The sequence below is a fragment of the Athene noctua genome, chromosome 20 (assembly GCF_965140245.1).
Source record: "Athene noctua chromosome 20, bAthNoc1.hap1.1, whole genome shotgun sequence".
In the NCBI taxonomy this organism is placed as follows: domain Eukaryota; kingdom Metazoa; phylum Chordata; class Aves; order Strigiformes; family Strigidae; genus Athene; species Athene noctua.
Window position 1 is genome coordinate 12,985,367 of NC_134056.1, and position 27,096 is coordinate 13,012,462.

The 27,096-nt window shown below is 63.7% G+C and overlaps 3 protein-coding genes across 7 annotated transcripts in view; 2 read left to right on the forward strand and 1 right to left on the reverse strand.

The window, feature by feature from the left end:
- The first annotated feature begins 3,925 nt into the window (after positions 1-3,925).
- LOC141968718 (POU domain, class 5, transcription factor 3-like) lies at positions 3,926-8,996 on the forward strand. The gene is made up of 5 exons (XM_074923742.1): positions 3,926-4,417; positions 6,155-6,266; positions 6,650-6,780; positions 7,319-7,483; positions 7,758-8,996. The coding sequence occupies exons 1-5, from the start codon at positions 3,926-3,928 to the stop codon at positions 8,007-8,009; spliced, it is 1,152 nt and encodes a 383-aa protein (XP_074779843.1). The 3' UTR covers positions 8,010-8,996.
- A 2,329-nt stretch (positions 8,997-11,325) lies between these two features.
- Positions 11,326-12,676, reverse strand: FUT7 (fucosyltransferase 7). Its single transcript, XM_074923854.1, has one exon. The coding sequence runs from the start codon at positions 12,630-12,632 to the stop codon at positions 11,589-11,591; it is 1,044 nt and encodes a 347-aa protein (XP_074779955.1). The 5' UTR covers positions 12,633-12,676; the 3' UTR covers positions 11,326-11,588.
- Positions 12,677-18,742: 6,066 nt separating this feature from the next.
- ABCA2 (ATP binding cassette subfamily A member 2) overlaps positions 18,743-27,096 on the forward strand; it is a 34,139-nt gene continuing 25,785 nt past the window's right edge. For all 5 annotated transcript variants that reach the window (XM_074923801.1, XM_074923802.1, XM_074923806.1 and 2 more), the window contains exon 1: positions 18,743-19,010. In XM_074923801.1, coding sequence (XP_074779902.1) covers positions 18,945-19,010 — 66 coding nt within the window. In that variant the 5' untranslated portion in view covers positions 18,743-18,944. The remainder of the gene's footprint in view (positions 19,011-27,096) is intronic.

Genomic DNA, 27,096 nt, shown 5'->3' on the forward strand with positions numbered 1-27,096 from the left:
GGGGCCCTCAGCTTGAGTGCTCCTGTCAGGAGCAGGGTGGGATGTGGGGACAGGGAGGGAGGATGCTGCCGGTCCCCCATCCCAAAACCTTCACCAGGTAATAACCAGAGCAGCCACCTTGCTCCTGCAGCTGGAGTAGACTCCAAACTCTTCCCAAGGGTTTTATCTGACCAGGCAACAACCAGTTTATTTTCTTGCTTCTCAGTGTTTGCCAGGAGAGGCCTTCCCAGTGAAGGGTTGGGTGGGAGCCCCCGGCTGTGCCTGCCTGCACCCAGCCCTGCAGCACCCAGCGCCCACCCGCCCCCATCACCCCTTGCCCCCGGGGACGGGCCCTTCACACCTTGGTGGGGCCGGCAGATAAGGGCTATCATGTCCCCCCATTGTGTGGAGCCTGAGCTGCTCCCGGCCCTTTGATCACACCAGCCCCCCATCAGGCTGATACAATCTCATCTCCTCCTGGTTTCGGCAGCCTGGAGGGTGGGTGCTGACTCACCACCAAAGCGCCCGGGCACCATCAGGGATGCTTTGTTCAGTCCCACTCATGGGTGCTCTCGGGTCTCCAGCGGCAGCCCCCGGTGGGCAGTATTCAAATCACCCAAGACCGCCTAAAGGCTCATCGCTGGGGAAACCCAGCCTTGCACCTCCCTCTCTGAGGTGTGCAAATTGGTCCTTCCTTTGCTCTCGGAGCCCAGCAGCCTCTCAAAGAACACCTAAGCTTTTTGGGAAGCTCTAGCGTTGAATGAAACCTGTCTGCTCCTCCCAGGAAGACCTCCTTGCTCAGGGCCCCCCTAGGAAGTCACATCCCCACCACATGCCTGGGCACAGAAGAGTCATTTGTCCTGGGACATCATGTCTGTGCCACAGACATCCCAGGACAGCCCAGGGTAGGGTGCAGGTCTGTGCTCAGCCCCAGCCTGACCATGCCTCAGTTTCTCCAGCTGTAAACAGCAGGGAGGACCGGCTGATGTGTCCAGGCACTGTGGTGATGTGAATGCTACCCAAATTATACCCCAGGCTCTGTAATGCAGAGGCCTTTCTAATGAGGGCACAGAATTGGACCTCCAGGACTGGACCAAATAATCTCAGCTGGGTTTGGAAGCAACAACCCTCCATCCTGTCCACTCAGGCTAGCTTCAGCCAAGCAACCCATGGTGCCATGGAGGAGCTTTGGTGTTTCTCCCTGGGATGGGACTTCTGAAGCTGAACCCACTGCCCAGCCCTCTTCAGACAGACCCGAGGTGAAGACTGCGGCTGGCTCCTGACCATGGGACCCCAACCTACCTTGTGCAGGCCTGTAGCCCACCCTGGTGTGTGTTTGCCTTAGACATGCAACTCAAGGAGGATCCAGCACAGCCCTGACAGCTTCTCCATCACCTGGCCCAGGAGACAGGGTGGGCTGACTGAATAAAACATCATCTGCGGTCATACACTCTCTTAAAATCTTGTCTCTGGGCCAAACCCACACCAAACGAGCACACAGCAAAGGGAGTACAAGCATATGCTCATCTCAGAGCTGGGGAGGACAGATGCACTTCTTTCTGCTCCCCTCTTCCTAGCACAGTCCCACCTACTCCTGGCTGCATCACAGATCACAAAGCCGGGCCCCAGCCTGGAGCATGAGTTGGTTCCAACCATGGGGGTGATGGCGGGACACATGTTTCCTCTTCCCGGAGCAGGCAGGAGGCTCTGCCCCAGATGAGACATACAGCCAAGCCCTGGCCATTGGTGTACAACGGCCCCGCACAATAACCAGGCACCTCGCACAGCCCCCCCAAAATTGCCCCATTGAAATGTATGGGGGGGGCACAGACTGAGAAACCCCACTGACTCCCTCCACATCCCCCCAGCTAAAACCATTACTGCCACAAAGGGCCCCACTCCTACAAAGGGGCCGGTTCAAAGTCAACGTCTCCCTTCCCCTCCGCCTGTATATGAAAGGAGCAGGAATGCGTTTGAGGCCTGGGGGGGCTGGGGGGCTTCCTGGGGGGATGGAGAGAAAGAGCAGGTTGGCAGGAGGAGGGGGTCTGGCCCAGGAACAATAAATCAAAGGGAAGGGGAGTTACTGCCCGGCCAAGGATCTTCTGAAACCCTGGGCCGCAGCGGGAGCTCGGGAGGAGCAGGGCTGATGGCTGCGATTGGAGTCCCGCAGCGAGACTTCCTCTGCCCGCTGGCAGAGGGCAGGCAGCAGGGCAGGCCTGCCTGCACAGCCCTGGGTGCCGGCAGCACCGGCCAGGGCCCGGCTCTCCCTGTCCCCGGCACGGCAGAATCCAGCACCTGCAGAGGAAGGTGCGGGGCCAGGTCTGGGCAGCGGCTCCCTCCAGGCAGGTCCCACTCAGCGTTGCCCACATCCCCGCTGAGGGGGTTTTGCATCCTCAGGTCATTTTCCCGGGGCTGCCCTCCCTCCCCAGAGCAGCTTGGCACACGCCCAGCCAGGAGTTAGGAAGAGGCTTTAATTCCACCTCATCCTCTCGGTCATTATTTTTCCCTTTTAAGAGTGTTACACAGGAGAGGCCGTTCTGCTGAGTGCCCGGGCGCCAGCCCATCCAGGAGACAAAGCAAGCGCTTCATAACCAGCACCCAGCACCTTCCCCCCAGTCCCATCAGCAGCCCATCCCCATCCCACCGCCGCGGGGGAGGCTTCTTCAGCCTATCTCTTCAGCATATCTCCCGTGCGAGACAGCAGCAGGCTCCCGGTAATCCGGGTTAATAAACAAGGAGCGGTGCTGGCAGCAGGGTCACCCCTCGCCCTGCTCTGGCCGAGGTCAGGGGGTGTCCACGCCGCCAGCGCCTGCCGGTCCCCAGGAACCGACGCCGGGCAGGCAGATGCCAGCAGAGGCTGATGCGGCTGCAGCGTCACCATCGGGGAAGCTCCCGGTGCCGAGGCGGGAGGGAGGGAAGGGGAAATGCCTGGAGCCGGCCCCAATCGCGCCGTTGTGAAGGGCGGTGTGAGAGGAAAGCCCTTAAGATAGAGAAAATCTCAAGCGTGCTCCATTGTGGAGCAGATGGGCCTGATAGCCAGGGCTGCAATTAGCTCCCTCACGGCACACCCAGGGCTCCGGGGCCTCTCTGCCCGCACAGGCCTCCGGGGAGGACGCACTCCCCGCAAGGCTCAGCCTTCCTCAGCGGGGCAAGGGAGGGGAGAGGGGCAGCGGGCCTCAGGGAGCTGAGGCGCCCCAGCTCCATCTGTGAAACACTGCGGGGCGCCCCGCAGAGCCGTGAGGCCCCACTCACAGAGGGGTGACGGGGTGGCCGAGCCCTCGCAACAGCCCTCCCGCCGCACCATGGCACCCGTGTCCCCAGGGCTCGTCCTCCTCCCTGTGGCAAGGGGGCTGCTGCGGCCCTGGGCAGGTGCCCACCCCCGCCTGCACCCCCAGACGTGGCTGACGCCGTGGTGGTCGCCCTGTTCCCCAGAGCAATCCCGGCTCCGTGGCACTGGGGAGTTCTCAGGTGGGGGGACCCTGGGGCTGGTGCTGCCCCAACACTTGGAGCCGTGGGCCCCACCGAGCACCCCCGGGCTGTGCGGGGGGCTCTGCCCTTGCCTGCACAGGGGGCGAGCGGGCCCAGAGGGGGGCGAGACCCCGCAGCGGTACCACTCGCCCACGGGGCCGGCCCCGGCCCTCTGCTCCCCGTCGCCCGAGGGGAAGGGTGCGAGCGGGCCATAGCCCACCGTCCATCGCACCTTCCCCCCCCTCCCCCCCCGCCCCCCCAGGGCTGCCCGCCCCCCCCGGGGATCAAGTTCACGCCCGACCCACCGGTGCGGGGCCAATGGGGCCGGCGCCTATTTCCATACAGCCCGGCCCGGCCCGGCCCGGCCCGGCCCCGCCGCCCTCAGAGCCCCGGCGGCGCCGCAGCAGGGAGGCAGCGGCCGGCGGGCGGCCGGGCCGACCCCGCAGCCCGCGCATGGAGCCCTAGGGCCGCGGGCAGCATGTTCAGCCCGGACGGGGGGCTGCCGGCCGCCCCCTTCGGCCTCCTGCCCGACGCCGGCCCGCCCTTTCCCCGCGGCGGCTTCGACGGGGCGGCCGCCCAGCCGCTCTTCTTCCCCTTCGCCGCCGAGCCCGAGGCCGCCCGCGACCCGCCGCCGGCCCGCGCCTGGCTGCCCCCGCCCGCCGGGCCGCCCGTCAAGGCAGAGGCGCGCCCGGGCCGGCCCTGCCGCCAGCCCTCGCCCGAGCCCCGCGCCGCGGCCTGCTGCGGCCCGGCCTGGCCCGCCCCGCCCTGGGCCGGGCCCGCGCCCCCCGGCGCCGCCACCGCCGCCCTGCCCGGGCCGCCCTTCCCCGGAGCCGCCGCCGCCTTCCCCGGCCCCCAGCTCTGCCCCGCCGCCCTGCAGCCGGGCCCCGGCGGCCCCTCCGGGCTGGGCAGCAGCGGCAGCTCCAGCGGCGCCGCCAGCGAGGGCGGACACTCGAGTGACAGCGGCGACGAGGTGAGACCCGACGGGACGGGGCGGGCCGCCCTCCGCCCGGCCGCCGGGCTGCCCCGGCACTCCTCGGGGGTGCCGGGCGCTCCGGGCCCGGTGCCGCTGCGGAGGGAGGAAGCGGAGCCTGGGCGCCCCGTCGGGGCAAGGGAGCAGCCTGGCCACCCCCGGGAGAAGCCCTAAAGCGGCCCGACGTGTCCCAGCGCCGGGGCTCGTCCACGCTGGACCCGCTGGTCCGCGAGGGGAGCGCCTCGGCGAGGCCGCTTTGGGGTGAGGAAGGTGGTTCTGGGGACTTGGCGCTGACCGTCCCTCGGACGTGGCGCTGCGGGGCCGCGGGGCCGTCGGTTGTACGCGCTGCTGAAGTCCGGTTCTGGCGGGATCTGAGAGCAGCGCAGGGCGGCCCCCCCGGGCTCTGCCCCGCCGTAGCCCGGCTCCTGGCAGCAATCCCCGGCCGTGCGGGGACGGCGGCTGCCCCCGGCCGCTCCTCCCGGGGCTCCGCGGGCTCCGACGGCTGCCGGGACCGGGCAGAGCCATCCCGGAGACGGGGTGGGGGGGAGGAGGCGGCTCGGAGGGTAGCGGCGGTGGTTATCAGCGTGACTGGCAGTTGTATTTTGGGGTTGTTTTTAACATTTTTCAAATCTTGGCATAACATAAGCCCGTCCCTCCCAGTCAAACGCGCCTCGGGGGTAGCAGCGGCAGATGATGCCGGGCTTGGCTGCAGTTGCAGGGGGTTGGTGCGGGCATGTCGTTTGGGTTTGCGGGGCTGCAGCCGGGTACCTGCCACGGGGATTCAGGAGCTCCCATGCGTGGAGGGATGCGCGTCCCCCGGGTCGCAGCGTGCCGTGCTGGGTTCCGAGGAATGGTCTTACGCAGTTGAGGGATGGTTGAGGGCTGCCCCGCGGCAGGGAGGGCTGCTGAGGTACGCCAGGAATTAAAAAACGAGACTTGGTGGCAGGAGAGACGTCTGTGGAATCCGACAGTGCGCTGGAAATGTGCTAAAAGATTGCAAAATGCCGCCGCAGCGCTTGGAGGCTGCGCTGTAGGGAGGAAGGGAAGCACCTGGGTAAGCAGCTTTCTAGGAGGGAAGAGCTTGGCAGTATAATAAAGGTGTTAGAATCTCACTCGAGTCACGGGGGCTTTCATCATTCGCTTCATCTGAGCCGTTTCACGTGCCCTGGGCGCAGGCGGGAGAGGGGCTGGCAAGGGGCTGCCCCGTGCTCGAGAGCCGTGGGGAGGTGGGTGCCCACACCCCGGGATAGTTGAGCCCGCAGGGACCTGTCGTGGGAGTGGGGCGATGCTGCGGCCATCAGCAAATGCGCCCATCGGTGCTGCCTCCGGTCAGGCCACGAGGGTCTGAGCCTGGGGCCAGAGGGGACGTTCCCAGGGCGTATTGGGGCAGAGCAGGAGCTCTGGGTGATCCCGGAACCTGCTTTCTGTCCCCGGGCCCTTGTGCCACCGCCACACCAGCGTCGTGTGAGCTGGGCGGTGTGCCGTGGTCGGGGGATGTCCAGAGGCTCCTGCGTGGGGCAGGGCAGAGGCACTTTGGGGTCCCTGAGCAGAGCCTCTTGTTGGGGAAAAACCTGCTGCCCACCCCATCACCCAGAGGTGGCAGCCGCCGGTGAGGGGATGTGCCCTCTCCTGCTCCCATCCCTGTCTCACGCTGACCCCAACACACGGACAGAGCCCGCTCATGGCAGCCCCTGGGTATGAGTTTGTCCCCTCTGTTTATCTCTCTGCCCCTGCCAGGATGCGCCAACCTCCGAAGAGCTGGAGCAGTTCGCCAAGGACCTCAAGCACAAGCGCATCATGCTGGGTTTCACCCAGGCTGACGTGGGGCTGGCGCTGGGCACCCTCTACGGTAAGGGTCCTCGTCTGCGCCCTACCCCCGGAGGGAAGGGAGAGGCCTGGGAGGGGGATGGAGCACCCGGGCTATGGAGATTTCTGTTCCTTAACGACCTGAAAAGGAGTCGGTGAGCACCAGCCCCAGGGCTCCAGGGCCCTGTTTTAAGTACTCGCTCAAGCTGGATGGGTTTGATAACAAGAAACTGGTTTAAAATAGCTACAGCTGCTTATTGAAGAGTTTCAGTGCTTTAAATCCCTGCTGAAGCAGCAGGGAGAATGCCTTTCCTGGGCATGCTGGGACAGGGGATGCTGGAATAGGGATCCTGGGGGGCTTCTGGAGGTGGGAGATACCCCGGGGCAGGAGCGGTGTGTGACACCCTCCCTTGCCTGCCCGTGCAGGGAAGATGTTCAGCCAGACGACCATCTGCCGCTTTGAAGCGCTCCAGCTCAGCTTCAAGAACATGTGCAAGCTGAAGCCACTGCTGCAGCGTTGGCTCAACGAGGCAGAGAACACGGACAACATGCAAGAGGTACGGGGCTGGGGAGGGCTGGGAGTCAGGGCGCTGCGCACCAGTGAGCCCTCAGGCTGCAGCTTCTCCCTTTTACACTTTGCTTTTTGGGAGGGAGGAGGGGAGCAGCAGGCTCCTTGTCCACAGCAACATCTTGCTGCCACGGCTTCAGTCCAGCTGTAGAGGGAACCGTATCCACTGGCTATCACCTGCTGCCAGGCTGGGGGGACCCCAAATGCCGCCCCCAGGCACCTTGTGACAACTGGCAGCTCCCGTCTCGGAGCAGCCAGGTCCTGCTGGAATCTCTGATAAGCTGGAGATGATGGTCCCTGAGGAGCCTGGAGGGATGCAGAGAGATTGTGTCCAACCCCCTGCTCCAGCCGTAGGCAGTGCTGGGACACTGGGAATGGCCCCAGTCACAGTGGGGTGATACTCAGTGGGACAGTCACAGCCTGTGCCCATCCCTCCCAGACCAGACCCCTGCAGCCTGTGTGTCCAGGGCCTGGTGGGGACATTGCGAGCTCTGTCACCACAAGTGCGTGGCCTCTCTCATTTCCAGATGTGCAATGCGGAGCAAGTGTTGGCCCAAGCCCGGAAGAGAAAACGCAGGACCAGCATCGAGACCAACGTGAAGGGGACACTGGAGAGCTTCTTCCGCAAGTGCGTGAAGCCCAGTCCCCAGGAGATCTCCCAAATTGCTGAGGACCTCAACCTGGACAAAGACGTATGTTGGGAGGGTTCGGAGGATGGGTGCCCCAAATGGCCACAGTTCCTGAGCCACTCACATCAGGCCAGTTCAGTACTGGAAGCTGTGAGAAAGTGGCCGTAGCTGGTAGCCACCATCTACCTGTCTGAGCCCAGCCTGAGGAGGAGCTGTGGCAGGGAGGGGGCTGTGCTGGCGGGTCAGGGGGCTGTGGAGATGCCACCAGCAGAAGGGTCTCCTTGTCACACGCACAGCATCTGGGCTCTCACCCTTCCCCATCTCCCCTCCCTTGCAGGTGGTCCGGGTCTGGTTCTGCAACCGGCGTCAGAAAGGCAAACGGCTGCTGCTGCCCTTCGGCAACGAGGCGGAGGGAGCGATGTATGACATGAACCAGTCCCTGATGCCCACCGGCCTGCCCATCCCGGTGACGTCCCAGGGCTACAGCCTGGCGCCTTCCCCTCCCGTCTACATGCCGCCCTTCCACAAAGCTGAGATGTTCCCTCAAGCGCTGCAGCCTGGGCTCTCCATGAGCAACAGCAGCCACTGAACCAGGGGCTGCGGGGCCAGTGGCAGTGCCGCCCCGACACCACGGCTGGGCTGGCTCTCGGGGGGGGGAAGCTTCCCCTCCACTTCGTCCTGAGAAGGCACAGGCACGGCCCCGCTCCTGCTCCCAGGGCACTCCCTGGGCTGCCTTGGGGCTTTTGGGGCATGAGGGGCAGGGGAAGGGCTGGGAGCCTGATACGGGGATGGTGCCTGCTCTGCCGTTGCTCCCAGCCCTTCCCAGTTATGTGAGTTTACTGGTCCCAGCAGCGTCGGCCCCCCTCAGAGCTCTCCTGGTGGCAGCTGCTCCTGCCCCACTGCACGCCACCGTAGCCACGCGTGCCCAGAGTGGAGCACCCTGCCGCAGCCCAGCTGAGCTGCTCTCCTTCAAGACCCAGAAAAAAGTATTTTTTAGATTTTTTTTTTTGAGAGGAGGGAAGGGTGTGGGTGGGGGGAGTGGTTTTATTATTTTTTTCAATGGTTTTTGGTTGTAGTTTTTTAAAAAACAAAAATCTTTGTAGTGATTACTAGTTTCCCAGGTGCCTCCTCCCTGTCACGTAGAGCGGGGCTGGCACACTGTGCCCAGGGCCAGGGTCCCCAGCGGCTCTGCCCACCCTCCCGGGCAGCTGGGGCAAGCCAAGGACTGGGGCGTGGGGCTGGCAGTGAGCCCTCGGTGAACCCTTGCAGCCCCAGCCTCCCCTCGCCCTGTGGCACAGGAGAGCTTCACCTGATGGGGTTTGTTTTGGAAGGGGGGGGGGCGGTGGGGATCCTCCCTGGCCCTTGTGCCCAGCATCACCCCAGGTCCCCTGTGCCCTCCACGCTCCAGCCGTTGTCCCTCTGCCCCAAACTGGCTGCCCAGGGACCATCTTTCCCCGGGGTTCCCAGCCCAGAGGGGCCAACACTGTCCTGTCCATGCTGCTAGCACCCCTGTGCCTTTGAGCCTGCTGTAGTTGATGATTTTTATATTTTTGTTTTCTTAATCATATTCCTTCTGGCAATGAAATAAATCTCAGTTCTTTGGGGCATGAGTGTGAGTTATCCCTTTCCTTGTGTCCCTGCTGCTGCATGGTGCCAGGCAGCCCAGTGGTGTGGATTTGGCTGCGTGCAAGGGCATGGTGGGGCTGGACTGCACCAAAATTGGGCTGACCTGTCCCCATCGGGCCAGCACCACCCGGCTTTTGGCTGCTGGCAGCCCAGCCTGCCACCAAGAATGGTCTTGGAGGCTGCTTTGGGAAGGGTGGAAGCCCAGTGGGATTGCACAAGGTGCTCCAGTGGTCCCTGCGGGCAGGGAAGGACCAGGTGGGGCTGTAGTGGGAGCTGCCGGGTTCCCAGCCCCGGGGTGGGCAGGGGAGGTACAGGACACCTGTGCTGTCCTCACCGCGGGGCTCCCAGATGGTGAGCGATGCTCCCATGTGTGTGGTCCAGCCAGGCAGGTCAGGGTGGGCACCAGGGCCTGAGCTGGTGGGGATAGGTGCTAGCCCAGCCAGGAGAATGAAGCGTCTGGGGGATGACACCACTTTTCACTGCCATCGCCTCTGCAGACCGGGTTGCCACCAGCCTGTACCCCCAAGGGGTTTTGCCCCTGAGCAGAAGCAGTGAAATTACCCAGCTTGTAGGGAAAAACTTATGAAAAGCCCCTTTTTCAGCTCGGCTGCTGGTAAACAATGGGTTTGCTTCCCAAGGACCAGGCAAGGAGTGGGGTCAGCTGCTCACAGGGCACCTTGGGACCCTGTGAAGGGCCAGGGACCACACAGGGCAGGATGCCCATGGCTCGCCCTGTGTCCCACTTGCTGCCCAGTGCCTGAGTGTCCGGGCCACATCCCTGCCTGCCCGCAGGGTGGGGGCAGAGCCAGGCATGGCACCCACTGGAAACTGCCCCCCTTTGCTGCCTGGCACTGTGGGGGTGGGTGGGGTGGGGGTGCTGGAGCCTGAAGAGCAGCGGGGTTAGTAGCAGAAAGCCTGGGAAGGACGTTACCTCCCTGAGGTTTTCTTCTCCACATTTCCACCACCTGATTTTCTGCTCCAGCAAAAGGCCAGCCAGGCAGGAGCCCCAACCCTTTGCAGGACCCCCAAATCCTGCTGCTCCAGTGCCCTGTTGGGGGGTGCTTGGAGACCCCTCCTGCTCCGTTTTCAGTTGACCCAGAAGACAAAGCAAATCGGAAGCCGCAGAACTCAAAATAGCACGGTGTGCCCATCAAACTGCAGCCTAGGGAAGGTTGGCTAGGCTGGGCTGGGCTGGGTGAACGGCCCCCGAGGATGTAGTGAAGGGCCAACCCCCTCTGCTGGGGGGGTGTCACCGTGTTCCTGAGCCCCGCTGACCTCAGGCACGGGGAGCAGGTCCTGGGGGGCACCCGGCAGCTCACGGCGACTTCAGGGCTGCAGTAAGGGAAACCAGGGGAAACCGGTGAAAAAATGAGTTGTTTAAATTGAGGGGGTTGATGGCACTGAGCTGAGGGGCACTGGGGCAAGGCACGAATGGAGCATGTCCCATCCCCTGGTCCTGTCACCCAGCCCCAACATTGCCACTGATCCCCGTTGGGTGCTTCCTCTCGGGGTGCCTGGGCATTGCCCATGCCCAGGGTGCAGGGTGTGTGCACTGCAGAGTGTGTGTGCTGCAGGGTGTCAAGTGTGCAACGTGTGTGCATGGCACAGGGCGCATTATGTGTGTGCTCCAGGGTGCAGGGTGTGTGCATGGCGCAGGGTGCCCCGGGTGCAGGGGGTGTGTGGCACAGGGTCCAGCACTGCAGGATGCTGGTAGTGTGGGTCCTGGGGTGCGTGGTGCACGCGTGATGTGGGGTGTACAGGGGTTTGGCAGTGCCAGGGGCACACAGAGGGGGCTGCTGGTGGTACCACAGGGTGCCCACGGGACCGGCTTTGCTCCGGCTTGCTGTGAGGCTGCAGATGCCACCACCTCGCTGGCTTCCTGGGTGGCACAGCAGGGGAGTGAGAAACCACAGCATCCCTCTGACTCAGCCTGGCACTGAGCAGGCTGAGATTGGTCTCGAAAGCATCCGGTGTCCTGCCAGTCCACAGCTTGAGAGTGGGGGTGGGTGGGGAAAATGGGTGCTGTCGCCTGTGCCAGGAAGTGGCGGAGCAGAGGCTGTGCTTTCCGGCCCCTCTGGGCTGCCCTGAGCTCGGCTTCTCCACCCCAGCCAGAAATGTCACTGTGAAGCCTCTGTCACTGGGGCTTTGCCAACCAGCAGAAGGTGCTGGGGGGGCCATGAAGCGATCACAAGGAAAGGTTGGGGAGCCCTGAGCCCCCTGCCAGCCCTCTGCCCTGCCCAACCCTTGCACCACAGGCAGAGAGAATCTGCAGCACTGTGTCATTTATTTCCAAAGCACCCTCTCATCCTGCCAGCACCCTGGTGAGGTAGGTCAGTGTTGGATCCCATTTTGCAAGAAATGAAATCATGCAGAGTTGCTCAAGGTGCCAGTGTGGCAACAGCCAAGCTGGGAGGAGAGGTTGGGGCTCCCGCATCCCTCCCTGCCCCATATCCTGGTATGTAGGAGGGTTTTCCATGGCCCCCCAACCCTGTATCCTCTGCCCAGATGTGTCCCCAATGGTCCCAGCACACACCACACCGTGCTAGGTGTTGAACCAGCTTTCCAGGCTGGGATAGACATGGCCGTGAGGCAGGCTGGGGTAGGCGGTGCAGATGGTGCAGATCCGCTCCTTCCAGTCAGCGTAGAGCTTCACACTATACCTCTTCTGCCAGGCAAAGAACTGCTGGTAGCGGCTGGAGTTCATGGTCTTCAGGAAGGTGGCCAGCTCTGCCAGGGAACCAAAGTCATCGACGTGAATGAAGGAGTCTGCAGGAATGAACTGCTCATAGTTGGCCCGGGGAGGGCCCAGCACCACGGGCACGGTGCCAGCCATCAGCGAGTTCCTCCAGAGCTTCTCAGTGATGTAGTCCTGGTGGATGGAGTTCTCAAAGGCCAGGTAGAACTTGGACTTGGATGTTGTTGGCAAGAGGCAGTCCTTGCAAAGTGGCTTTTTGTTTGCTTTCCCATATACGTTCACGTGGAGATATCTGGAGAGGTTTCTGTAGACTTCAGCTCTTTTCTGAGTCCTGTGGTAGTTGCTGATAACCCAGGACACCAAGTTGGTCTTTGCGGGGATGTTCACAGTGGCCAACTGGTTGGGCACAAGCTTGCCATAGGGGATGAAGATGTCTGAGTCCCGTCTGTAGGTCATCACCCAGTTGAAAGTCTGGTTCCATCTCGCTAGAGCTTTAGTGTTGGAGGGGGACTCCAGGGAGACCCACACCCAGTTCTGCCCTGGCAGTCTCTCCTTGGGCAGCTTGTCCCTGTCAGGCTGAAGCCTGGTGTGGGGGAACACCACCACATCTGCCTGGCTCAGGAGCCGCCGCTCCATGGTGAGCAAGCAGCCTGTGATGCCATACAGCTCATGGCAAACGTCCCTACTGACATTGGGGACCTGCTTCGAGGGCCATTCCCACACCAGGACCACCAGTGGCTCAGGGTGCTTGGGGGCTTCTCTGGAGGCCGTGGAAGGGTTGAGAAAGCACCTCAGGTTCCAGAGGGTGGTTACAAACACCCCGGCCGTGACCACTGCCTTGACACCGGTCCGGCCCCATGGTGGCCGTGGCAGCGGTGATGCCCGGGGCATGCTGCTGGGATGGCTGTCACCTTCTCAGGTGATAGAACTAATGCCTGGGAGAGAGGAGAGGTCACCAAGGACCATCAGCTCAGCTTGCCGTAGGCGAGGGGTGGTGAGAGGCACTGGGGCTGGAGGGGATGGAGAAAGGGCTTCTCCATGAAACCCAGGCCCCAGCATCACTGCTGGCCCCTGCCCCGCGCTCCCCCCCATCCGCCCCCGGGTCCCACCCCAGAGTGGCTTTTGTGTCACCCTCCCACCGTGGCTGCTGCCAAAGGGAGGTACAGAGCCGATGGGTAGCAGCACCTGTCCCCCCCCGCCCCTGCCGCCTGGCACCGCTCCCCATTACACGCAGGAGGGATGCCGTCCTTGGTACTTGCTCCATGCCTCTGTTTCCCCACCTGACAAACAGCCACAGTCCCACTCCACCCTTCTTGCTTTGCCCAGGGCAGGTCAAGCCTGAAATGCAGCCAGCCTTGTCTCAGCCAGGCTTGGAGGAAGGGTGCCTGGGGGTTTAAGGGATGGGACCACGCACCAAAGGGTGAGGGGGAACACCGTGGGTCACAGCTATGAACTGGGGTGTCCCTGGGAGTGACTGGCTCAGGGTACTCTCCCTGGGCTTGGGGTGCTCTCCCCAGGTTCAGGGTGCTCACCCCAGCCACCAAGAGCATGGGGAGCCCCAGCAGGCTGGGAACTTGCAGCCTCAGTGCCAGAGTGATGGCCAGTGCCCCACAGACAGAGCAGGGGGAGCAGTGCAGTCAGGGAGTCATTTGGAGCTGAAGCTGGTGGGACTCAGCCCGCAGGCACACGGGAACCTCAGCTGTGAGATGCTCTCCCGGCCATGGTGCCCATCTGCCTGCCTCAGGCTCCGCTGGCAGGGCTGCGCTTTAACCAGGGAACAGAGAGCATGGCAGAGGCAGTGAGGGCGATGCTCCACCAGGCTGGGGACCAGCTGCCAGCTCGAGCCCACCTGGGAGCACTGGTCCCCTGTGCAGGGCTTAGTGCCCACAGGCCATACGTGGTGTTAGTTGGGACCATCCATGGTGTTGGAAGGGAAACCAAAGGTGATTTCCCTTCCGAGGTAACCTCTGAAAACATGCTGTCTGTCCAAGCCCTGCAGCCAGCCAGAGCTGTGCTGGTTCCACCGTGATTTTAAAGCCTCCTGGAAAGTGGTGCCCTGCTTTCTCACCCCAGCCGCTACAGCTCTTCTGCAAAAAATCCCCTCCCTGCCTTGGCCCATTCCGTCTGTCCTGAGAAAATACACGAGCTAAGTTTAGGCTCCAGAAAAACCTGGCATCCAAAGTGGGGAGGGTTGGGAAAGCTTTGCTGGCTCCCTGCACTGCACACCAGTGCTTCAGGTCCCTCTGCCCACCAGTCCCTGGCAGCAGGGATGCTGCCCTGGTTTTGAGGATGCTCTGGGGGAGGATACTCCACTCCAGTTGCCAGGAGTCAACCCATTTCTCAGCCCCTCTCCCTGTGGCAGGCAGCGGTGCTGAGCTCAGACTTACCCGGGAAAGGCTGGTGTGGTGGCATGCAAGGTGCCTGCGTGTGTCTGCTGGCACTGGGCTGGGGCACTTGAGGGCTTCCTCTTTTCTGCGGTTTGGCCTAGTCCCGGGCCCACAGCGGGTCCTTCCTGCTGCGTGCAGCAGCTGGCACAGTCCCCTCCCAGCATTTCCCCTGTGCACACGGGCAGCGGTGTGACCCATGGCTGGCTGCGTTGCCCTGGGGCCTGTGCTTGCCCACAGCCAGGTGAGTGCCCCGTGGCTGGGCAAGTGCCTCATGGCTTGTACATGTCCCTTATCTGGCAGGGTGCCCCATGACGGGTGCGTGCCCCACAGCCAAGTGGGTGCCCCATGGAGGGGTGCATGCCCCACAGCCAGGTGGGTGCCCTGTGGCTGAGCACATCCCCCATAGATGAGTGGGTGCCTCGGTGCCCTGGCCAGGCTGCAGTTTTCCGAGGTAGCCATCCCCGGTTTGAGGTTTGGGGGATGGCCCCATGTCCCTGCACTGCACCAGGGCTCTCCAGCACACCCCGTGGTGTGAAGGGTCCCCTCCCAAGCCGCCAGGGACTGGGTCCATGCCCACACTGGCCACCTTCCCCGGCCGGGTTCCTGGGTTCCTGTCCCCATGGCAGAGTGGGGACAGGGAGGAGGCATGGGGGTAGCACGGAGGAGGGGACAGTGGGTAGAGATCCCAGACCCATGCTTAAACCCTGTCACCCTGCCCTGTCCTTGGGCACTCAGCCCTGGAGGCAGGGTCCTGAGCCCCAGTGGGCTGCTCTGCCTGCAGCCCTCTTGCCCGCACTGCTGCCTGCTGGAGCCATGGCTGTGCAGGGGGTAAAGCTGCCCGGCAGGGCTGTACTGAGCCCATGGGGCAACTCTGTTAGCTGGTAGCTTTGTGCCAAAACTCACCCCACAAACATTATTTTGCTGAGACCAGCAAAAACATTATTATTATTTTCATTATCATCATCATCATCAAAAGCAGGATTTTTGGGTCTGACTGCACGCTCCTGGCACATGCAGCTCCCTCTGAGATCATGCAGGAGTAGCCCAACAGCGAGATGCTCATTCAGCTCGGACTGGAACCAGGTGCTTCCTGAGTATTTGCTGCCACCCACGGCAGAGCTGGTAGGGATGGAGGGGGGCATCAGCCCCCGAACGTCAGCCTGGTGCTGCCGCTGGCACTGCCTGTGCCCACAGCAGGGCTGTGAGTGATTCTCTCCCAGTGGGTGCTGGGAAGGAGCTGGCACCTTGCTGAGTGCATGTGCTGGGGTCTGAATGCCCTGCCTGCACTGGACGGATGCAGGCAGGGCCCTGTCCTCAGCCTTGCCAAGGTGCCTCCTATCTGCCACCCACAGACTGGTTGAAAACAGGATGCCAACATGACTTTGACTCCCACTGACTCATCTTGAAACCATCATCTAAAGTGGCACCAGCAGCTCCACAGTGCTGCCAAGCCCCAGGCACCTGCCCTGGCCGGGCAGTTTTTGGCCGAAAGGGGAAGTGGGCACATGTGTGCAGAGAGCTGCATCCCATGCCTGGGCTGTGGCCTTGCCCCCGTTCCAGTCTGGCCATGTGCTTGGTTGTTTTCTTTGCTGGCATTGCTGTCTGGGCACTGAGTCTCCCCGAAAGCCCTGGCAGGGGAAATGAGATGGGGAAACTGAGGCAGGGACAGCTGCGGCATGCAGCGCTGTCCCTGAAGCTGGCAGGGGCATGCCCTGGCACACACAGAGCTGGAAGCAGGGCCTCTGACTGCTCCCTGAGGGTCCTCGGATTGCTTGAGGGGTCTGCACCCCCACCGCACACTTGCTCCTGCCAGCTGCTGGGTCCTGGGAGTGAGGATGGCAGCAAGGCAAGGGCACAGCGCCATGCCACCATGCCGGGGTGTAGCAGGGCTCTGTGGTTTCAGTGCCACCCTGGCAGCCCTTGGAGGCCAACTGTAGCTCTGGGGCTGGGTGTTTTTTCCTCCCCGACCATGTCCCCTGTTTCCTGTTATTTTTTCTCGCCCGCTTTCTGCATGTCTTGCCCTGCATGATTGAGAGCCCAGATACAGGTGCTACACAGCCCACGGGGCACCGTTCCCAACCCGGCCTGCCCCAGCCCTGCCGGCGGCACTCCCTGCCTGGCCGGGCTGCCAGCATTGTCCCTGCAGCTGTCCCCAGCCCCCCCTGCACAGCCCTAGGGACGAGACCACACCAGACAGGGCCGCTCCCCTCGGCAGGGGGACAGCAACAGGGTCAGCATCTGCCACAAGGTTTCCGCACGGGTTACAGGATGAGTGGTGGAGCAGGGGGGAGCTTTCCCCCGGCACTTGTAGTCATGTACCCCAGGTGCTGTCCCAGGACAGGGCAGGGACAATGCCTTGCACCCACTGAGTCCTGACACCCCAACCCCTGCAGCCCAGGGACATGGCAGCATGGTGCCGGAGGCTGGGGCTGCCTCACAGTGCCAAGCCAGGCTGGGAGCTGGGTGGGCTGGGCCTGAAGCCCCCAGTACCCAGGGCCAGGCCAGGAGACGGTCAGGTAACGCCAGAGGCATCAGCACAGAGCAGGGAGCTTTGTGTGGGTGGGTGCTGCCATCTGCAGATGGCCCCACAGAGACAGAGGATCTTGACCCCCCTGCAAGGAAGCCCCCAGAGACTGGGTGTGGGGGGCGGGCAAGGAGGCCTCCTCAGGGCCTGAGGCCCACAGAGGAGATGGCCCACCAGGTCTCCAAGGCTTCAGGGCACCAGGTCCCTGGAGGAGATGGGCCACCGGGTCCTTGGGCTGTGCTGCCCCACGGCTCGCCGCTGGATCTGTCTCTTGCTGGCCCCTCGTGGGGTTTTGTGGCCTTGCCTAGAAGAAGAGGAGCTGTGAAGCTCACCAAGATCCACCCAGGGGCAGCAGGAGGGAAGGAGGCAGGGGACGCAGGTCAGGGCTTTGAGTCCACATCGCCCACAGCCCCACCCATGATCCTCTCCTCCGTGCCCCTCTGAGCTGGGGACCCACTCTGCGGCAGGGTAGGGGTTTGTGAGGTGTTTCTAGTGTGGGGTGGGGACAACCCACGTGCAATCCCTTGGGAGGAGCCAGGGGTGCATGCATCCCTCCTTCCCCAGGGCCCAAGTCTGCACTTGGGGCTGCTGGAGCAAGGTCTGGGGCTGGAGAGCCCGTTGGCTGAACCCCCACAGCCCGGCTTACCTCGACACCAGATCTCCCCGGTATTTCAAAGCCAGCAAACCTCTGGGTCAACCCAATGCAGCAGCCCCAGGTTACTCATGTCAGTGGGCTGCAGGTGGAAAGGCGCTGAGCCAGCCCTGGCCACCCCCTGCAAAACTCCTCTTGACACCAGGCAGCTCTGCTGCCCACATGCCTGCCTGCATACCTGCCCCGCACACCCTGCAGCCCTTCCAAAACAGCCTTCCTCCCCAGGGCACTGAGCCGGGGCAACAAGGTGCCTCTCCACCACCGCATACCCCCCCCCCCCGCTGGGCTTCCCTTGTCCTCCCTCACCTCGGCGCAATGTTTTGCCCAGAAGTTTTTTGAATAATGGCGCTTTGTGGCAGGACAAGGAGAGCTTTTGTTAGTGCCTGGGCAGCTGTTGCAGAGCCTGCCCAAAACGCAGTCACCCTTGGCAACACCACTTGGGGCTGGGGCAGCCAAACAAGTTATTCACAGCTCCTGGCTGCACTTGGCCTTGAAAGCAGTGCAGAGACTGAGATGGTTAAAGATAGAGGCAGGAAAGGCGAGGGGCGAAGGAGAGGAGAGAGGTGGCTACGGACAGCTAGGGAGGAGGGAGGGACAGGACCTGAAATGAAGATAACTGGAGGAATAGGAAGAGGGAGGGAGGGATGGAAGGATGGATGGAAAGATGGTGGGTGGAGGGAGGGATGGACAGATGGAGGGATGATAGGGTGGATGGATGGATGATGGGTGGATGGAAGGACAGAGAGCTGGCCTGGTTCGATGCTTACTGCTGTTGAGGGCACCCTTCCCAGCCTTGGAGTTCCAGCTGGGCTGTGGGTACAGCTTTGTTGCAGGCAGGTTGGTCCCCTCCAAGAACACGTGTGGACACCCCCCACCTGTCTGTGGGATCAGTTGGGCAGGAGCTGTGCGCAGCTGGGCCTGGGCAGGGGCAGGCAGCCCGCGGGGTCAGCAATGCCAGTGCCACCCTCCCGTGCAGAACTTCACAGCAACCAGCTCCCCTGAGGCAAATCTGTCCTGGAGGGGCCGCAACAGAGGCTGGGGGGGTGTGGGGGGGTGTGACCTTTCCATGTCTCTGGCTCGGAGAGGGGCAGGGGCAGCTCCAGGGGCAGCTCCTGGGGTCTGGAGGGTTTCCCCAACTCGGCCCGTCCCCGGGGCACGAGTCCCGCTCCCAGACGGGCCGTTCCCGGGGACATGAAGGTGCCGCAGCGCCCGCACCCCGCGGCTCCGTGCCTCGGTTTCCCCGGGAGGAGCAGGATCCGCCCGCAAGCGCCCATCTGGCGGCCGAGCCCCAGGGGCCCTCCCGAGCCGACGGCGCTTTCTGGGCCCGGCAGAGCCGCGGCGGCGCTCCGGCCTGCCCTGGGCCCGGCGGTGCCTTTAAGGGGCGGCGGCGGGCGGGCGGCCCCGGGCCGGGGGCGGTGCTGCGCTAGGCCGGGCCTGGCCGGGCCGGGCCGGGCGCGGCGGGGCCGGGCCGGTGCTGGAGCCGGGGCCGGAGGCCGGCCCGCTCCTTCCCTCGCTCCCTCCTTCCCTCCCTCCCGCGGACAGAGGCGGCGGCGGCCCGGCGGGGCATGGCGGTGGGCGGCGGGTGATCGGCGGAGCCGAGCGGGGGGAGCCCCTGTGGCGGGGCTGGGCCCGGCCCGGCCATGGGGTTCCTGCACCAGCTCCATCTCCTGCTCTGGAAGAACGTGACGCTGAAGCGGCGCAGCCCGGTGAGCGCGGGGGCGGCGGGGCCGGGGCTCCCCCGCAGCCCTGGGCAGCTGCGGCCGCCGGGGGGGTGAGGCGGGGCCCGCGGGCGGGGGAGGCTCCCCGGGGCAGCTGCGGGGGCCGGAGGGAGCCCACGCAGGAGGGGTGCGGAGCCGACCCCTCATACCACGCCCTGCACCCCCCGCCCCCGAGGCCGGGTCTCCCCCGGGTCCCCGCTCTCCCGGCGCCGGCCGGGCCCTGCGGAGGGGCGGTGGTGCGGTGCCGGGTGCGGGCCTGGCGGTGTCCGCTGGCGTGGGGCTGCGGGGCGCACGAAGCGCCGGTGCCGTCGGGGTACGAACCCCCGGAGCGGCCGCGCAGTGCCCCGGCTGCCGGCACGTCGGTCCCCAGCCCCGGCGTGGGCCCAGCCCGGCGGCTCCCTCGTGGGGCAGCAACAGTTGGGTCGCTCCTGCCCCGCTCCATCCCGTATCCGTGGGAGCCGTCCGGGCCCCGTGGCAGCAGGAGGGGCCGGGGGCCGTTTCCCACCCAGCCCTCTGCCCTGTGCAGCATCTCCCGCCCCGGACCCGCCTGCTCTTCTGGCCCAAACGCCCCGGGCACTTGCCAGCCCGGTTCCTGGTCCCCGGGGCTGCCCCCGCAGGGCGGGAGAGCTTTCCTTAAGCCCTCGGTATCCGCAGGCTAGAAATAGGTTTTCAAATCATATGTGGGTCAGAGCTGCCTCCCCCGTGGGCTGGAGAGGAGCCGCTCCTGCTTTCTAGGCGTGAGGCTGAGGATCGGGGGGCTCCCGGGTGGCTGGTCCCCTCCCGGGGTGACAGAGGGGGCAGGGAGGCACTTTCCCTGCTGCCGTCGTGAATCCAGCGTAACCCTGCCCCGGCCTGTCCAGCCTGGCTGCTCCTGGGCCGGGCTTACCTGCCAAATCCTGCGGGGCAGGCAGGAGGGCCCCTGCCCGCGGGGGGACCCCGGCCCGCAGGGACGCGGGCAGCGGTGCAGGCAGGGGGATGGGTGCGCTGGGCTGAGGGAGCCGGTTATTTTTAGAGGGTGGGGGAGGGTAACGAACTGCTGCTCCCGAGCTGGCAGTGCACTCTCCTCTTCCCCCTCCCAAATATCCTGCAGGCCTGATCCTGCCTCCTCTCCCTCGCCGGCAGCCTGTAAGCATTGGGCCTTCCTCTGTCCCCGTGGCCGCAGCACCGGAGGGGACAGGAGTGGGCAGGGGAGGGCGAGGGCAGGGCAGCGCTGAGGCCTGTGTTGCAGGCAGGTGCCTGCTGCATGGGCAGCCCCGGTGCCCCCAAAATGGGTGGGAGGATGATGCTCTTTGGCTGAGTCATCCACGCTCCTTACCCTGAGCAGAGCCACATGGCCATGGTGAGGGGCTGCCATGTGCCATGGACCCCTGCCCCTGAGGGCAAGCCGGCTGGCACAGCTATGCCTGGGCATCCTTTGGCCCTTGGACACTGACCCAGGTGCCGTGGCTGGTGAGGTTACAGACTGTGTGTGCACACAGCTTTTGGGGTCCCATCTTTCCCTGACCCTGTGGGCAGCATTGGGGTGCAGCGCAGGAAGCTGCAGCTGTAGGAAGAGGGTAAGGAGCCTATACCTGATCACCCCCTGTGCAGGGACCATCGCTGGAGTGCCCTGCTTGCTGCAGGCAGGGTGGCAGGGGAAGGGCCAGCACCTCCTGTCCCACCCAGCGATGCCGTGTGTGCATGAGACGTGGGGAGAACCAGCTGTGTGCCTGGGTAGGAGCTTGTGGATGGATTTGGTGCAGCCTCTTGGGCAGTTGTGCCCCGAGGATGTGCGTGGCCTGTGTGTGTCACCTACTTCCTGGTGCTTCTGCTGTGTGCAAGTCCCAGTTACCTCTCACCTCGTGTTCCCTGTCTGCACAGGGGACGTCATCCTGCCCGCTCCTGGGGAGCGCTGCCCTCTCCCAGCAGCCCAAGAGCAGAGCTGCTGGTGCTGGCTGGACAGGGCAGAGGTGGGCCCCGTGCTGGAGCCCAGCCTTGTCAGGCCTGCCCTGCTCTCTGCGGGTGGATCCCCCAGTGCAGGTCTGCCCTGGCCCAGTTCAGAGCTAGATGTTTCACCAAGCAAAACCAGCTCCGTATCCCACTGGGCTGGTCTTGCTGTGGCAGGGACTGATCCTGCTGCAGCAGGCCGAGGCTAAGGGGATTGGAGCAGGGAGGGGGGTAAGCACGAGACCCTTCCCCTGCTGGGGGTTCACTGCAGGGGGGTTGGAGTTGAGGGTTGCTGGGCTTCTCCCGGTCTCACAGAGAGTATGTACCTGGAGTGTGGTATGTACCTGCCCTTGCCCTGCCAGTAGCTGCCTGTTCACACAGCCCCGTGCCGCAGGGTGCTGCCCTGGGGTAGGTGCCTCACCACGCTGCGCTTCCCTCCCAGAAACACACACAGCAGCAGCCCGGGTGCTGCAGGATGAGCTGAGGAGCAGACACCTAATGTTTTGCTGAGCGTGTTGGGACTCAAGAGGGCTGGGGCTAGTCCTCTGCGCTGCTCCTGAAGGCTGGTGGCCCTGGGGGGGTCCCCATCATCCCTAGCACCAGGGGCTGTTTGGGGAGCAGTGTTGCAGCGAGGTGCAGCGGTAGTTTCGGGACAGACTTTGTCCACAGGCACTTGGTGAGTGCTCAGCAGGTCCACATGAGAGTGCAGCAGGAGTGGGTGCAGGCTGTGCGACCAGGTGGCCTTCAAGAGAGGTGAGAGGTGTGCTCCCTGACCCACAGTGCCACATGTTGCTTCCGCAACCCCCTTTGTCACCAGACCCACCCGCCTGCAGCCTGGCGAAGGTGTGTCTGGGCACCATCCCATGGCGCCCTGTAAGGTTTCGTGCTCTGCCCATGGGAGCATCAGACTTTGCCCAGCATGGCTGAGCTGTTCTTGGGGTTGCTTTGGGATTGGCTGTGACTTTATTATTTCCAGGGCAGAAATTCAGGTAGGAGCCCTGAGGCGATGGGAGTCTGATCAGAACAGCATCAGTGGCCCTCAGTGGAGGGAAACCAGGGCTGTGGATGCCTGAGGACAGGCAGTCCCTGGGGTGTTGATGGCAGCCCTGGGCGGTGCAGGCTGTGCCATTGTCTACGTCACCTTGGCTCCGCTGGGATGGGGGAGTGAGCTCAGTGGTGTGTGTCTTGAGGGATGGGCTCCCCGATGGCTTTTGGTAGTTGGTTTAAACCTATGTTGGATGTAGAATTAACAGGTGTTCTTCAGAAAGTTACTGCAGGCACAGCTCAAGGTGTTTGGCTGCCTTCCCTGTGGCTCTCTGTGCCCACACATTTGGGACGGGAAGGTGACCACAGCTGGAGCTCCTGGCTCAGAAATGCTGGTGATGGAAGTGTGCTGCCACATTTTGTTTGGCCCTGGGGAAGTGTTGATGGTCTGGGGCTCTGTCAGAGGAATGATGAGCAGGAGCTTGAGGCTCCAGGTGGTCTTTGGTGTTGCAGTGCAGCAGTGCGGCTCCAAGGTGCGCCTTAGGATCGGGGGAAGATGCATCTGAGGGCAGGGGAGAGCCAGGCAGTGGTGTGGCTGCTTTGCCCTGTGCAGGGTTTGTGCCTTCTGCTCCTTGGCCAAGAGCTGGGAAGGTCCCACCACACCAAGGAGTTGTCCTGGCAGGTCTGCTCCTTCCTCCCTGGCCAGTGGGAGTGGAGCTGGGGGGATCTTGATGCCTCCAAAATAAGAAAGGCTGAAATTTGGGGTATTGGGGGTCTCACCCTGCTGGCAGGGCCATGCTGCAGCAGCGCCTGTGCCGGGGCACAGTGTCCCTGGAGGACAGGGCACCCTGTGCGTGTGGAGGTGCTGCCAGGGCTGGGTGGGGCTGGTGCCAGATCCCACATCGATTGGGTGCTGCCTCAGCTCAGGGTGCTCTTTGCCCCCGCGCTGTTTGCAGCTGGCGTGGAGGGGGGATGCGCAGGCTTGGCAGGGTGGTGCTTGTGCGGCAGTGCCGGGCAGCGTCCCTGTGAATCCCTGCTCACACGGCGGCCATGGGAGCATGTGTTGCAGAGTGATTGGTGGCTGTGGTGGCCCAGAGGGCCATGAGCCACTGAGTCTGCAGGCCTCTGCTTTGCTCTCTGCCCATGGGGAGAGTCTGCGGGGCAGCCAGTGCCTTCCTCCATGCTGCAGCTGTGGCACAGTCCCCCCTGCTTTCGGGCCGGGCACCGTGTGCCAGTGGGAGCATGGCTCAGTGCCTTGTGCCGGTGCGGGAGCGCTGCTGCATGGCCCTGGGATAGGCTGCTGCTGCTCGTCTGTCTCCCTCAGCCTGGCATGCTGGTGACCAACTGGTACGGGGAGAACTGTGCTCAGCTCTTCCCTAGGCTTCTGGTTCTGGCACAGTGGGACTGGGCTCAGGAGAGGTGTTGGCAAACCCCAGTGGGGGTTTCTCCTCCAGCTTCCCTGAGGCACGTCCCCATGCTGCCATGGCAGGGCTGCAGGGCAGAGTGTGAGGGGTGGGGTTGTGACCGTGCTGGAGGCAGGTGGCAATGGGACAAGAGGTGACAGGCACATCTTGCACTGAGTGAAAGTGCGACCGGAGGCAGGGGTGATGGCAGCCCAGGCCTTGATGGGGGAGTCAGCAGCCACTGGGCCCAGCTTTGGCTGTCCCCATGGCTGAGGCATGGGCAGGTGACCTTGGAGAACCCTGGCAGGGGCCCAGCTGGGTGGTGACCGTCAGTAGGTGTCAGTGGTTGGGTCCCTGCTGGGGTGAGGCGGGCAGGACGGGCCTGGAGTGAGGGCTCAGCTTGGCCTCATGTGTCTGCCTGGCTGTGGGGCCTTGCTCACCCACCAGCTCTGGCACTCATCCTTCCCAGTGACCATGGCTTCACGTGCCTGCGCTTCCCAGCTGTGGGCAAGTGGGTATTTAACAATGATTAAAGTCTGGAGCCGTCAAAAAGTTTGAGATATTTCTTCCAGCCTTAAAATGCTGTTGGAATAGTTGGGGTGTTGATTCTCCAGGAGCTGAGCCCTGTCCCCTGGGGTTTCTGCAGGCTGGCACCTGGTGCTGCCGGCTCTGTGGGCAGGGACCTGCAGGAGAGGCTGGCAGGGAGCAGGCAACAGCTTTCCTTCCTCCCCAGGGAGGAGCTCAGGCATACCCTGCCCTGTCCGCTGGTAGGTGCAGGACAGGTGGTTTTGGAGGCTGGACTTAGCCCTGGGCTGTGCTCGGTGCTGCTTCACCTGCTTCAGGGCTGGTAAATCCTCTCACAGGTGCCAGCCCGTGGGGAGAGAGGCGCTTGGGCTGCAGGGGCATCCCTGGGGTTGCCAGCTTGGGGGTCTGTGGGTGGGGGCTCCCAGCCCCTGCTTGTCCCTATCTCTGTGCTGGCCAAAGGTGGTGGCTGTGGGCTTCAGGGCATATCTGGGAGCAGGCAGGAGGGATGGGGTGGACTTCTGAGTGGTGGCAATGGATGTAGAGAGCTGCCTCTGCCTGCCCCAGCGGGGAGCACCCGGCCTGGCTGTCAGGGCACGCACACTGCCATGTTCTGGGGACAGCGGCGGAATTGTCCTGCCAGAGTCCCTGACCCAGCTGCTGTGCTAACCTGGCTTCAGCACGTCTCCTGGCTGGCCCTGGTGCTGGCTGGAGGGTGGGCTCGGTGGGAGCGCTGTGCCAGGCCAGGCTCTTTGCTCTCGCTGCGTCCCATGGTGCTTGTCAGTGCTTCTGGCCGGGCAGTGTGGGACCTGTGTGTCCCCAGCCGGGGCTGCTGCCTCGTGCTCGGGCCGTGTAGCCCTCACCCAGCTCATCCTCTTCACGGCCTCCCACTCCCATCTGCCAGCATGGCAGAGGGTGGGAGCAGGCATGGAGGTGCTGGCCCAGTGCTCTGGGGAGCTGAGCGTCCCCCTGCCAGGGGCCAGCGCCCTGCCACGAGCACCCGACCGCCTCTGCCTCCCTTGCTCTAGGGGAGTCGGGCAGGATCGGGCTGTCCCCGTGTTCACAGATGGTGGCAGGGCTGAACATGGGTTCCGAGGGGGCACATGTGTACCCCATATCCATGGCAGTGGCAGGCAGATGCACTCAGCACTTGTGCAAACCCAAACAGCACCCATGGCCTCATCCTGCTCACCTGTCTGGCAGGTCAAGGTGAACTTGTGCCTGGGACTGTACACATACGTGTGTGTGTGGGGTGGATCCTTCTGGCAGCTGAGCTCTGCCACTTCCCAGGAGCTGCCTCCAGTTCCCCCAGCCCCTGTCACCTGGGCACAAGGGCCCCTGGGACCCGTGTCACACTCCAGGTGCTGCACACCCAGCCTCCGCAGACAGACATGTGAGAGCCCTCACCAAGGGAGGAGTGAGGAAGGGAATGGGTGAGAGGACAGGACAGGTTCCCCCTGGTGAGTGCAGGGCATGGCCAGCTACTGGCAGGCGCTGGCCCTTCTCTTCTTGTCCCTCTCCTCCCAGCATTTCCTTCCTAGCTGCCTGAATCCTGGCCTTTCCCTGCTTTGCTTCCTTACACAATCTCAAAATGTCTCCCAGTGTCCTGCACCTGCAGGCAGGAACCCCACCATCCCTGCGCTGTGCCAGTGTTGGGTGCCCCCCCAGAGGGGGCTGAGGCTCCCTTGGGACAGCATCCTTTCCCCTTCCCACCCCTGCTGCATGCTCGTGCCTCTGCTCCACTATGGGTGTGGGGTGGTCCTGCCCCCCACCCCCCCCTCATGCCTGGGAAGCCCCTGTGGGGACAGACCTGGGGTCCAAGAGGACAAAATCCGTCTCAGAGGTGCGGGCTGGTGAGCCCTGCTCTGCTGCCATGTCTGCCCATCACTGTGTCACCCCGGGAGCCGGTGGTGGGGGACAGCCTACCCTGTCACTGGGGTATGCGGCTGTACAGGAGGGGGTCAGGGACAGGGGAAGTCTCTGGGGAAAGAGATGAGCAAAAGGTCAATGACCCACTTTAAAAAAAATAAATAACAGCAATCAGGTCCCTCCAAGGACCCGGCAGTCCCCAAGGGAGCCTGGTACAGCCTGGCGTGGGTGTGGGGGACGGTCCCACAGGCACCTGGGCACAGAGGCCCGATTGTGCGCCTGATAAACAGGCAGTGGGGGGGGTGCAAGCAGTGAGCAGCAGGGCAGGAGCCACGGGGGTGGGCAGAGTGCGTCGGGGTGTCCCTTGCCAGCCTCCCAATACAGGGATGGTGACACCAGGGACTGTGCTTGGGACCAGTGATGCCAGAAAGATGGGGTTCGCCCCAGCACTGACCACGCCACTCCTAGGGTGTCCACTGCCCCCTGCAATCTCTGTGTTGTCGTGTTGTGTGTCCCGTCCCCCCCCCCCCCCAAAATCAGCAGCTGTCAGGGTGGGGAGGGCAGCACTGGGGGGCACCCATGGGTGCAGCCATGCTTGTCCCACAGCCCTGCCAGCCATGGTGCCCATTGGAGTGCTGAGGCCACGTGCCAGCTGGGGGTGGGGGTCCCTCTGCTCGCTGTCCTTGGTTTGGCTGCAGAGCATTTGCAGCCTGTGGGTGAGGCCTGACCCTGTCACCTGCTGCCAGCTGTGTCACTCCAGGCAGCCCCTGTCATTTTAAAGCCCTCCCTTCCCATCCTGCTGGGGAGCCTCTATGGCACCTGGTCTCTGCAGGTGACTGGGCTGGTGCCAGTGCTGTAGTGGGCACTTTCCCAGCAGCAGAGCTGGGGCTTGCCCTGCCTGTGGTGGCAGGAGGTCTCAGGGTCTGATCTGTCCCTGAAGCGAGCTGGAGTTGGCTCACGTCACCTCGTGCCTCCGTTTTCCAACCTACAGTAGTTCCCCTGCACTCAGCAGCAGGGGCAGTGGGGCTGTGGCGTGGCCTGGGCACACACGGTGTGAACAGGCAGTGCCTGTGCTGGCAGCGTGCTGGGCGTGCTGCCTGCCTGTTCCTGACGGTGGCTGGAGGCGCTGCTGCCCATCCCCAGGGCCTCTGGGCACAGAGCCCAGCCTGGGCCGCCTGCAAGATTGGGGTTGGGGATTCCTGGGGATTTGCTGTGATTTACCATATGCCGCTGGTGGAAATCCTGCACAGCTGTAGCCTTCTGGGAAGGTACAAGGGGGGTGCCAGGACCCCTGATGCTGCCCTCCAGTTGAACCCAGAGCTGGTGCCAGGGCCTGGCCAAACGGATCCTCACCCTGACAGTGTGGGGGC

Excerpts from the sequence above, each read along its gene's own strand:
- LOC141968718 (XM_074923742.1), top strand. The coding sequence starts at position 3,926 with ATGTTCAGCCCGGACGGGGGGCTGCCGGCCGCCCCCTTCGGCCTCCTG. Across the intron at positions 6,267-6,649 it reads GGCGCTGGGCACCCTCTACG|GGAAGATGTTCAGCCAGACG; the intron begins GTAAGGGTCCTC and ends CTGCCCGTGCAG. Across the intron at positions 7,484-7,757 it reads ACCTCAACCTGGACAAAGAC|GTGGTCCGGGTCTGGTTCTG; the intron begins GTATGTTGGGAG and ends CCTCCCTTGCAG.
- FUT7 (XM_074923854.1), bottom strand. The coding sequence starts at position 12,632 with ATGCCCCGGGCATCACCGCTGCCACGGCCACCATGGGGCCGGACCGGT.